Consider the following 12,424-nt stretch of genomic DNA (forward strand, 5'->3'; position numbering starts at 1 on the left):
AAAAATACCTATTACTATTATTATTAATGAAACTAATCGAAAATCAAACCTTAAACAAGTCTAAAGTAAAGAATGAAACCATTCTACGGTACAATTATGGTACATAGTTTTCTTCATTTTTGGCTAAAAAAAATGTTTGATACTGTTGATTTTCCGGTAAAAATAATTAAATTCAGTCCACGTTTTACTGTAAGTAAAGGTTTAACCCATAACAAAGCTACATGTTCAATTACATGAATTTACCGCATATGAATAAAGTTTGTGGCATGACAATATCGAGGTTTTTAACTGGACCATTAACGGGATGAATTTATAAACTACTCGTTTATTCCGTGAAAATTCCCAGAAATTACTGTTCAAATTCCGAGGATTTAGTGTTGAAATTTCCAGAACTTACTGTGAAACTTCCCAGAAATTACTGTTAAAATCCTGAGAAATTACTGTTAAAACTCCCAGAAATTACATTGAAAATTCCCCCAAAATTGCTCTTTGAATTCCTAGAATTTTCAGTTCGAATTCCCAGAAATTGCTTTTAAAATTCCAGAATTACTGTTCAAATTCTGAGAATTTACTGTTAAAATTCCTATAAATTACATTGAAAATTCCCCCAAAATTGCTCTTTGAATTCCTAGAACTTTCAGTTCGAATTCCCAGAAATTGCTTTTTTAAAATTCCCCGAAATTCCTGTTAAAATTCCCAAGAATCCCTACGATTATCAAGTTTTTGGCAGAAATGTTAATAAAAAAAAAAAGGAAAAAAAAAAAGAAAAAAAAGACAATAAATAAATCCCTACTATGTCAGCAATAAGTGCTAATGAATTAAAAGCAAAAGAAAAGTTACTTGATTTAAATATTTTCTCGTCAGTACAACAGTACGTACGTTTAACTGTGAAAGATTGCTTTCTTTTTCAGAAATAAATGGGCCCAAAAAAATATTATTTAAAAAAAAAAATAAAAAAAAAAAACTGCAAGAGTATCAAATGTAGTCCAGGAGAAGAATTTTTTTTTTTAAATACACCCCCCCCCCCCCCCCCCCCCACCCTCAGTTTACTCCTTTACAGTGATGCAGTGTTATACCAGCGATATAAAACAGTGTACAGATTTTTTTTTTTTTTTTTTTTTTTTTTTTTTTTTAAATCGACCAACATTTTTTTTACAGCGTCGGCGAAACACACAAGACGACACAGACAAAAGTCTCATTTTCCTCACGTGGTAAACAATATCGATTTACTCATATATATATATATATATATATGTTTGCAGAAATATTCTGATACACTTTTTTCATTTTTTTATTTATTCTACGTGGCACACAGGAGTTGGACAGACACGACGGGAGCTGAAACACCACATTTTTTGCACAATCGGACGGGGTTGACTCCCAATTCAAGCTCAAGAGACGACGGTAAGAAGCGGGTCTGGCTACACTGGAGACGGCTGGAGACGGCGGGACACTCACGGCGCGCCGGTGTGAATCATGGCACGGCTTACGGATTCGGAATGAAGGGGATTACAGACGTGTCTCTTCGCTTTTTAAGGCGTGAGGAACGAGGGATGAGGTGTACGGACGTCGACCGCCGTCTCTTTTCTTTCCTGGAGACGGAACGTGACGGAACGTGGGGACACTCGTCCTTCCGTCCTTTCCGTCCACTTCCCGTGCGGACTCATTCGCGAGAATCTCAAACGTGGCCCGTCCCGCTTTGGGTCACTTACAGGACCGCAGAGAGATATATATTCTCCTTGATTTGCACTTGAACTCACTTCTTCACTTTTTCGAACATAAAAAAAAAAAAAAAAACCTCCATATATTCTGCTAAAAAATAACATTTGACTTGACGGTTGATTGCAACAGTTATAAGACATTTATAACACACATACTATTCTGTATATTTCATAAAAGTCCTCCCCTTTAGACCATATAATAGAAATTTGTCTTAATAACCTGTACAAGTTACTCAGAAAGTAATACCATTTAATCATCTGCAATAATCTGTCATTGTGTATATATATATATATATATATATAAAGACTGTATATATTAGAGCGGGAGGGGGGGGGGGGGGGGGGGCAAACATAAGGTCTGTGGGCTAAAACCGTCCCGCAAGGGGCTCCAATCCGGCCAAACCACCAAGAAAAATGTACAAATATGAATGATCTTTCAACAATTTCTTAAAAGTTGCAAACACAGCAAAGTCATTAAGGTTATTATGGCACTACTTTACCGCGGCGGCGTCACCGATATCTCAGTGTCCAAAACTCTTCAAATATTTGTTGAAAAAAAATCGTTGAAAAATTGGTTAAATTTGCTTGTTTTATTTTTTTTTGGGGGGGGGGGGGGGGGGGGGGGGGCGCGCCGGATTGGAGTCTTTTGTTGAGGCGTCATGTTGAACCCCCCCTGACTGAAGGTTTCAGTTGAAAGGTCGCCATGGCTGAAGATGGAACTGGGCCAAACCAAAATGTGTTTTGGGGGGGGGGGGGGGGGGGGTAATCTACATTCAGCTGGATAATCTGAGGATTCCGGGGGAGATAAATGATGCTGGTTGATCTTCAGATTGCAGGTTCGCGCCACCTCGTCTCACACGTGAGACTCATCCAGGTCCAGGTCCACGGGGGACAGGGGCAGCGGGGACTGGCGGGGCGGTCGCCGCGGCGACGGCGGGGACAGCAGCGGCGCGAGCAGCGGGTTCTCGGTGCCGTCGTCCTCGCTGAGCCGCAGCAGCGCGTCGCCGCGCGGGAGCAGGGCGGCGGTGTCCTCGTCCCCGGGGCTCTCTCGGATGCGGGACGGTCCCGGCGGCGGCGGCGGCGGGGGGGGGAGGGGCGGGGGAGGCGGGGGGCCCGGCGCCGGGGCCGCGCACAGCACGGGGAGCGGCGGAGGGAGCGGGGAGGAGGTGCGGGACAAGGGGAGAGGCGAGCAGGTTCTGGACGGGGGAGTCGGGGTGGAGGGGCGGGAGATGGACGGAGGCGGGGAGAGGCTGCTGCGGAGCCCCCACTGCTCCCGCTTCTCCTTGCTGGTGATGGGTGGAGGCGCCTGCAGGGGAAGACAAACACCTTCTGTCCCGGAGTGTGTGTGTGTGGGGGGGGGGGGGGGGGGGGGGGGGGGGGGGGACGCACACCTCTTGGTCTGCTTCAGACAGTCCTACCTTGGCGGGGACGTGGCCGTGCAGGTCAGCCGTCACGGTGGCTGAAGAGACCGGGGACACTTCCAGCGCCGGGGACTTGGACTGGTCAGGACTCGCCTTTCTGCCCTCGGCCGGCGGCTCGGTGGTGCTCGGTGTCGGCGGCTTGCCCGAACCTTGGTTCTCCGTGAAGGTGACGGACCTCTTTTGGTCTGCGTGCGCTGTGGGCACGCGCACGCACGCACACACACACACACACACACACACACACACACACACACACACACACACACACGCACACACACACACACACGCACACACACACACACACAATGAAAACAAGAGGCGGCGGCGAGAGTAGCCACATCAACACCAAAGAGAGTGGAGAGGCAGGGATGAGGCAGGGGGGAGGGGGGGAGGGAGGGAGGGAAGGGGATGCAAGACAGACATGCAGAGGGCCCTAATGGGGGGGGGTAAGGTTGCAGATTACAGGGGCGGGGGCCATTGCAGGGTGGAGAGGACGGGTTTGAGGGTGGCGTCTCACCTTCACAGTCCAACAAAGTTTCTTTATTTCGAAACAAAAGGCATTGAGACAGAACAGAGTGAGAAGAGTCAGTCTGGTGACAGGCGGCACAACAAACAGCATTGGAACAAAGACAGAGGTCATGGGTGGAGAGGATGGGGGTACGGTTCCTTTTTTCTTTCTTTTTTTGGGGGGGGGGGGGGGCTTTCACTGAGTTTCTCTCTTCCTTTTTGAAAAACCCCCCAAAAAAATAAACTACCAGACAAGACAAACAGTCGTCCTCACTGGGACAGATGAGAGTGTGATCGGTTACCCAGAGGCTTGTTTTTGGGCTGGATGCTCCTCCTCGTGGTGGAGAGCCTCGCCCCCGATCGGCCCCGCGGTTCATTCTTTGGGATGGACAGCAGGGGGCGCCGCAGCTGCAGGGAATTACCACAAGGCTGCGTCGTTTCAAACCTGCCACTAAAGTTGATCAGATATTTACATTTGATTGTTTTCCTCATATAGAGGTTAAAGAGGCGGCCAGCAAAGCAACGAGGCTGGGGTTAAATTACATGCAAACGATGACTTATGATGGCAGGCTGACAATAAAGCTTGCTTTAAGGGCCTGAAAGGGATAAACGCTACAACAGCAGGAATAAATAAACAAATAAATAAATAAATAAATAAATAAATAAATAAATAAATAAATAAATAAATAAATAAATAAATAAATAAATAAATAATTAAATAAATGAATAAATAAATATATAAATAAATATATAAATAAATAAATAAATGAATGAATGAATAAATCAATAGATTAATTAAGTAATTCATAAAATTAAAAAAAAAAAAAGGTAAAACTAATATGATGAAAACAAAATTTATTTAGAAAAATAATGATATCAAATAATATAAAATAAACAAAAATCATAATAAAAAGAATGATATAATAATAATCATAATCCAAATAATAATATAATTGACCCCCAGCCAGAGAATCAGATGGATATATTCAAAAAATTTAAATTTAAATGTGGTGAAAGGAGGGTTTATAAAGTTTTATAAAAAAAAAAAAATCTAAAAATCACTCAGCATTATAAATCTTTTACACCTTTTTAAGGCCTAAATGGTGAAAAATTTACAATTCTAGTCACTTACACACTTTAAATTTGATCTTAATCAAATGAAAATGATCCCGTTCTAAATAATGCCTCTTTTAAAAAGTCCCCTAATTGAACAAATGTCTGGAACGTCCAACTTATAATGTACTTTTACACTTTTATACATGATGATAGTGAGGGATTGACCTGTCTGAGTCCTCGCTTCCTTCCTAACGGGGGCTGGATCAGGAGGTTCTGGCCCGGCTCGCTCTGCACACTGGCCACCCTGCATTCAGCCATCACACACACACAGACATCAAACCCGTTGTTAAGGAAACCGAACGCGCCGCGGCGTCCCCAGCTGTGCCTGCGATCTGACCGTGTGCGGACACAACGAAATCGCTAGTCTAACCCATTCAATACGAGACACCCAATCACAGTGCGGGAAATAAACAGTGCTGCCATGATTCAGACACCAAAAAAAAAAAAAAAAAAAAAAAAAAACACAACAGGGGCTAGTAGGGGCCGGAGTAGCAACCCAAAGGAAAGAAATCTGTGGTGAAATCCTCTTTTAGTATGTACTTTGTAAGTCAAACTATTTTCTATTCAACGAGGGAAAAAAAAACATTTTTTTTGTAAAAGAAAGCAGATAAATGAAACAATAATGGCCCTGTCATTCAATAATGGTTGCCACCCCAGGTCCCCCTTTGCCCCTACAGATTGGTATCCACAGTTGGACGCCCAATTTGATCAGCGAGAAGCCTGACAGACACGTAAACAGTATGAAACACCATGGCACCGATGGGAGAGAGGCTGATTCTGGCGATGGCACATTAACTGTAGAGCGCTAAGAGAGGAGGGACAGAGGCAGAGACTCCCTGGTGATGTGGGGGGGGGGGGGGGGGGGGGGGGGGGGGGGTGGAGGTGGTGGTGGGGGGGGGGGTTCTTCCATCTTTTTGGCCTGGAGGGGCCTGGTTACGATAGCGCAGCAGATGAGCTGAGAAGATGAGTGTCAGTGTGGAGTTTAGAAGGAAGTGGTAAGGTAAAAGGGGGGGGGGGGGGGGGACAGACACAAGGCACATTGGACCCACAGAGAAAGAGAGAGAGAGAGAGACAGCGGGGGGGTAAGGTGTGACGGGCCATGGCGACTTGATCAGATGTAGATGAGTGATCAACGGCCGGTAGAGGAGGCCGTCCCGGAGGCGATGCCCCTCCCCGTGGCAGACAGATGCAAGGAATGCACCAACGGGACACACACACACAGAGGGCCACTGTACCTAGAGAGGTTACCCTCCTGCAGAAGGCCCTGGGACTCATCTAGCACATTGGGTTCACTGTAAAAAGGGGGGGGCGGAGGAGGGGGGAGAACGGGAGTTTAGGGAGTGCATAGCGGAGATCGGTCGGGGCTTAAGTCACAGATAGCCACCAGCTCGTGTTCGTTCTTAAAAAGACATTCTTACTTAAAAGTGTCGCCCTGGGAGTTAAAAAAAACAAAACAAAACAAAAAACGCGGTCAATCAACAGAGATACACAGAAAAATATGACTTGGGTGAGGAACATGACTGGTTGACCGCCGGCAAAATACCTACATGCTGCATGAACGAGTTTAAAACCTCTCATTGGGCTGAGTTAGAGTCTCACATAGGGTTCAGTTTCTGAGTATTTTAAGATAAAACAAAGTACAGCATTGTATTTCAGGAGGTCTCGAAGGTCTAACTCTAACCCAAAAGACGTTGGTATGAGAATACTTTGTCGCAAAACTGGTAGATCGTGTAATAGAGTGCAAATGTTGTGAAACATGTTGGGGCTCGGAGTACTGGGTGAAGTGGTGGTACTGGGTGAAGTGGTGGTACTGGGTGAAGTGGTGGTACTGAGGGCAGGGTTGGGGGAACTTGTAGGGGTATTGTTACTGGTAGGAGTAGGGTTGGGAGTAGAGGTAGTGGTAGGGGCAGGGTTTAGGTTTATGGTTGTGGGTGATGGTACCGGTTGGATGGGGTACTGGTAACAGTAGTTGTTTGTACTGGTAGTGGCAGGGTTTAGGGGTTAGGGTGATGGTAGTAGTAAGGGTTGGAGTCGGAGTACTAGTAGGGATCGATGTACTGGTAGGGGCAGGATTGGGGTGGGGGTACTGGTAAGGATAGGGGTACTGGTAGAGGTTGGGTTGGAGGTTGGGGTTTGGGGAAGGGATGGTGGTACTGGCAGGAGTAGGTTGGGAGTAGAAGTACTGGTAGAGGTCCCTTGGGTTAGAGGTAGGGGTACTGGTAGAGCTAAGAGTAGGGTTATGTTTGGGGTTAAACGTAGCTCTCAAGGTAGAGGTATTGGTTGGGGTAGGTTTGGAGGCAAGGGTTGAGGTGGGGGCAGGAGAAGGGTTTGGGGCTTCGGGTGGGGGTACTGGTAGGGCTAGGGGTATGGTCGAGGGTTAAAGGTAGAGGTATCGGTCGGGGTATGGTTGAGGGTTAGGGTCAACGCTTAATCCACTTTAAGGTTATTTGAGTTCTTATTGTCCCAGAAACTTGTAAATGTAAGAATATGATCAAATATTTACCCCGAAATATTTTTTTAAAAGTCGGAGTCCTTAAAAAAGAATGATATACAATGCCACGACTTTTTCCAATAACAGTATCTAAAGTATAATACTAATAACCACGAATACTCCGATATATTTACTTCAAATTCAGACCCGGTCTTCTTTAAAGGCCCAGCACATTGCGCGTGTTTCTTTTTTAAAAACAAACAAGGTGACGGTGTTATTTCAATGAGTCAGAATGCGACGGTTCGAGAAAGTCCATTGACCTCGACGTACCAGAAACCCTTGCGTGCGTTTCTGAGGCGTTACCTGTGGCTGGGCAGCATGGTGGTCCGAGGCGCCTCGGGCTGCGAGGCCGCCGTGCCGGTGGCGTGGCTGGAGAATCGCCGCTGTGACACGGCTCGGGGCAGGAAGGCCTCGTGTTCACTCACCACGCTGGGAATACTCATGGAGTCGACTGAAGGGGGGGGGGGGGGGGGGGGGGGGGGGGTCGTCATACCACTGATCCACCAAACAACAAATGTGAAACCGAAGGAGTTTTGGTAAAAGTAAAGCTCGTTACTCTCTTCGTCGTCCTCGTCGGTGCGGCTGAGCGTGTCCTGCGAGGGCTGGCGGGACGGCTGGCTGTCCTGCTCCCAGACGGTGCCGGTGCCCGTGTTGGAGCGGGACATGGTGGCCAGGCTGAGGCGGTAGGCCGACGTGGAGGTGCCCACCGTGCTGATGGAGGTTTTGCCCTGGTAAGCTGTGGAGTAGGAGGAACTATCAAACCAAGTTTAGAATTCTCCTCAACATTTACTGACTCAGCATAAATAGAACTGCTTAGCACCTGTTTGTCTCGTCGCTTTCATTTACTTGCGGATTATTTTCCATTAATACACTAGTATTTTGTCAAATATTTTCATTGTTAATAACTAACATGTTTATAAACTGTTTTCTAATCAAGTCAAACTTTGATATTTGGGACGGACTGTTGTTGTTTTTCAGTTCAACATGGAATTCCAATCTGGGCAGGACCGATTCCGAATCGGGCCAGATTCCTATCTGGGCCTCAACATAGTGTTTATATCTAATCCAGTAAATCTATATGGAGAGAGTTGCGGTGGCTACATTCTCAGGGTCTTGGTCTTGACTCAGTCTTGGCCCCTGAAGGTTTTGGTCTTTTCTTGGTCTTAGGTTGATTCGGTCTGGGTCTTCACTTGATTGCTGCTACTTAAAGTCTTGGTCTTGTTTTAGTCTTGGGATGCTCTGGTCTTGGTCTTGGTCCTTGGTCTTGGGATGCTCCAGTCTTAGTCTTGGTCTTGATTCAGTCCCTAAAGTCTTGGTCTTTTAAAGTCTTGGTCTTTTAAAGTCTTGGTCTTTTAAAGTCTTGGTCTTGTCTTAGTCTTGGTCTTAATTCAGTCCGTAAAGTATTGGTCTTTTAAAGTCTTGGTCTTGGTCTTGAATCAGTCCAAGCCCCTTAAAGTCTTGGTCTTGTCTTGGTCTTGGTCTTGATTCAGTCCAAGCCCCTTAAAGTCTTGGTCTTGTCTTGGTCTTGGTCTTGATTCAGTCCAAGCCCCTTAAAGTATTGGTCTTGTCTTAGACTTGGTCTTAATTCAGTCCGTAAAGTATTGGTCTTTTAAAGTCTTGGTCTTGGTCTTGATTCAGTCTAAGCCCCTTAAAGTCTTGGTCCTGTGATGCTGCGGTTGATTTATTCTCAGCCTCTTCATTTCTCGGTTTTGGTCTTGGCGAACAAACGTTTGGCAAGCGGAAAGTGAAAATGGGCCCAAAAGCCGCCGGGATTCTAGAGGTGTGCGGGCGTCGGTGTCTGACCAGATCCGCTGTGCACGGCCTCTTTGAGGATCTTGAGCTCGTTGTTGAACTCGGCGAAGAGCGAGCTCTTGCAGAGCGGCCGCGGGATGAAGCGTCGCTCCAGCTGATCGGCGATGTGGTGGCGAGCTGTGATCTCCTCCTGGGAGTCCGCCGGCTGGGTGAGCAACTACACACACACACACACACACACACACACACAAAAAGAAGAAAAGCACGCGATCGGAAAAGTTCGACGGGGAACGTCGGCCAAAAGGAAGAGACGGTTCACCTTGCACTGTATGAAGGGTCGCAGCAGGACGAAGATGGGGATGCGGGTTCGGACGATGAAGTCGATGAAGTCCCAGAACGCCAGGCCGCCCACCTTCCTCAGAGCCATCTCTTTCACCTGCAGGCTCAGGCGGTACCACTGGTTCCCCAGCGAGCGCTCGAAGCAAACCAGCACCACCTTCAAAGCTGCGTAGCAGGGGGGGGGGGGGGGGGGGGGGGGGGGGGGTTAGCGGGAGGACCGGTCAAAGACGTGACGTGTCCTCAGGAGTAAGACACCGACGTACCCAGATAGGCGGCCTGGCTGGTGGACTCTGCTAAGCCCTCCCGGCGCAGGTCCTTCCCCGTGTCCCCGGGGGTGGAGCAGTGAGCCGGAGACGCGTCCAGCATGAAGTTCTTGGTGCGGGAGGTGGAGATGATCCGAGGCGGCAGGAGGATGTTGATGACCGTCTGGAGGAGGAGGAAGATCTCCGGCGGTTCCAGGTGCGGGCTGTCTGTAAGTCAGATCACAATACAGGGGGATTCTCTCTGCTGGATTCTGAGGCGCTCTATCCGTCCAATGGGGGCAGTTTTGGGGAGGTGGGGACATTACCTTTACTTCCAGAACCCACTGTCAGGACAAACGGAATAAGTAGGTTGAGCAGCATCCCCTCTCGCCTCTCCTGATTGGTGAAAGGTGAGATCACATGGCTGAGGGGAAAGTCCTCCTTTAAGGCCTGGAAAGGGTGGAGAGAGAAGTTTAAAAAAAAAAAAAAAAAAGAGAGAGAGCGTGGCGCTTAATGGAGGTCGATGGGGTTCAGCCGAGTTGCTGTACTTGGATCTGCAGAGCGACCAGCCGGACCACGGCCGTGCTGAAAGGCAGCGGGGGGGAGAGGTAGGGGCTGAGGTGGAGGAGAGGGAGTCCGTCGGCCACGCTGGAGGGTCCCACCACACCCATCACCTGAAAGCACCACAACACCACGTTAAACGCAACAACGGAAAAAAAAACCTTCATTCTGGGAGTCAGTTTACGAGTCGGGGCCACTGAAACGCAACTTTTTGAAAACGCTACGACTCTGTCCTCGTGTAAACGGGAGAAAAAGCAACTTTTCAAAAATTAGACAAGTCCACTGTCGTGTGGGGGGGGGGGGGATGCAAATTTTCGAAAATGCTAAGACTCCGTTGTTGTGGAGACGGGGGGAATCGCTACTTTTCGAAAACGCTTTGACACTGTCGTCGCATAAACAGGGTCAAACACAAGTTTCCAAATATGCCACGACACCGTCGCTGCGTGAATTGGGGGAAAATGCAACTTTTCGAACAACTTATGACTCCGTTGTCGCGTCATCGGGGGAAATCCCAACTCTTGAATGATACGACTCCGTTGTCCTGTGAATAGAGGACAATGCAACTTTTAAAAAAAATGTCATGAGTCCATCATCGTGTAAAGTGGGGAAATGCACATTTTGGAAAATGCTACGACCCTGTTGTTGTGTAAACGAGGGAAAAAAACTTTTTGAAAACACTGCAACTCTGTCATCGTGTGGATGGGGGACGTCGCAACTTTTCAAAAATGCTATGACGCCGCCGTCATGTACACAGGGGGTGACACAACTTTTCGAAAATGCCATGGCGCCATTGTTGTGTAAACCATGGCCGTGGTAAATAGAAAACAAATGTCCGTGTACACGGGAATTGCTTACAGTATACATGTGTGGGTTTTTTTCCATAGCAAAAAATGACCAGCAGCACCCTCTAGTGGCCCTAAATGAAAACCACATATCTTTTTTTTTTTTTTTGTAGCATTTCAGTTTTCGTGGAAATGGACAACTTGAAAGCGTGATGCCTTTTCACTTGAAGCGTCCTCGTGTGTACTCGCTTCTCCGTCGGCGTGACTCCGTACCAGGTTGACGCAGACGTTGATCAGCGAGCGGAGGTGCGGGAGGAAGGAGATGATGGGCTGTCTCTGCAGGGTCAGACAGATTCCCTCGATCAGGCTGCTGGCCGCCTCCCACTCCACCTGTCTCCTGGAGGACACACCCACCACCACCACCACCAGACCCCCAAGCGTAAAACACATTGTCACGAATTTAGAAAAAAACATGTTGAAGGCACATCAGTTCATATTAAACGTGTCGGTCTATGAAAATATATATATCTTCGCCCTTAAAAAGAAAAAAGTCATTAGTGTGCGACTGTATTGACACCAAACGTTGCAAAAGCGAACAAACACAGCCAGCTGAAAACACGGCAGCGACAGATCCTGACGAGAAGAAGAAACCCCTGGAGTCCCCTCTGAGCCGGCCGTGGCCCGTCTGTTGTCGTGGCAACGGGCTGGTTGACGTTTTGAACCGTTTGTGTTTCATCGCTCGGATAAAAAGACGGTTTTTAGATGGAAAAACTTCCGGTGCTCATGATCAGAGACACTCTCACTGGCAATCAAGTTGGTTTTTTTTTTTAAACTGAAACAAGTTCAAATATTTTTGTAAAGTTCAGAACTTGTACTTGACCACTTTGACTTGAGTCCAACCTCTTACAGTACGGGTTTCATTTTTTTTTTTTACAAAACTTAAATGTCGATTACCATTTTTTTAAAAAAAAAAAAAGTTAAATCAAGAAATGAACCAGTTACAAGAACGCAATGCGGTGAAAGTACATATATTTGTCAGAGTTAAAGAAAAAGTCCTCATAGAAATACAGTTTAACATCAATATCATCATCGAGAGAACCGAACCGGCGACGCTGAATTGAACCTTATTTCCACTATTATAGAATGATGGTTTAAGGAATTCTTTGTTTTTCATTGCAGTTCATGGAAAAAAGAATCTGAACACAAGTCGGACGATTCAGGGCTGAAAAGATAAGATAACCTCTCCGACGGCTCTAATCTGGAGACTTTAATCCGGTCAAACCGAGATGTGACTGCACTATTGGCTCCCTGGCAAAACGCCGAACAGCCTTGGCTCAGAGGACGGACGGCCAGCGGTCCATTGTTCGCACACACAACCACTTATGCTTTCCACTCCTCCCCGGCGGACACACACGGACCTGCACAGAAACACGGACACAGCAGCACTTACGGTACAGCAGCCACCACGGCAGCGCTTCACAGAGGACAGTGC

General features: G+C 47.2%; 1 protein-coding gene across 1 annotated transcript in view; it reads right to left on the reverse strand.

Moving 5' to 3' along the window:
* Window positions 1-2,574: 2,574 nt before the first annotated feature.
* Window positions 2,575-12,424, reverse strand: part of unc80 (unc-80 homolog (C. elegans)) — a gene marked incomplete at both ends in the record, with an annotated part of 42,052 nt that continues 32,202 nt past the window's right edge. Inside the window, 14 exons of the mRNA XM_080493602.1 lie at window positions 2,575-3,027; window positions 3,140-3,336; window positions 3,660-3,680; window positions 3,952-4,057; window positions 4,931-5,009; window positions 6,001-6,057; window positions 7,560-7,707; window positions 7,813-7,992; window positions 9,060-9,225; window positions 9,328-9,512; window positions 9,611-9,817; window positions 9,916-10,039; window positions 10,138-10,263; window positions 11,206-11,329. Coding sequence (XP_080349728.1) covers window positions 2,575-3,027; window positions 3,140-3,336; window positions 3,660-3,680; window positions 3,952-4,057; window positions 4,931-5,009; window positions 6,001-6,057; window positions 7,560-7,707; window positions 7,813-7,992; window positions 9,060-9,225; window positions 9,328-9,512; window positions 9,611-9,817; window positions 9,916-10,039; window positions 10,138-10,263; window positions 11,206-11,329 — 2,173 coding nt within the window. The remainder of the gene's footprint in view (window positions 3,028-3,139; window positions 3,337-3,659; window positions 3,681-3,951; window positions 4,058-4,930; window positions 5,010-6,000; window positions 6,058-7,559; window positions 7,708-7,812; window positions 7,993-9,059; window positions 9,226-9,327; window positions 9,513-9,610; window positions 9,818-9,915; window positions 10,040-10,137; window positions 10,264-11,205; window positions 11,330-12,424) is intronic.

This window comes from Lipophrys pholis (assembly GCF_963383615.2).
Source record: "Lipophrys pholis genome assembly, contig: SUPER_23_unloc_1, whole genome shotgun sequence".
Lineage (NCBI taxonomy): Eukaryota > Metazoa > Chordata > Actinopteri > Blenniiformes > Blenniidae > Lipophrys > Lipophrys pholis.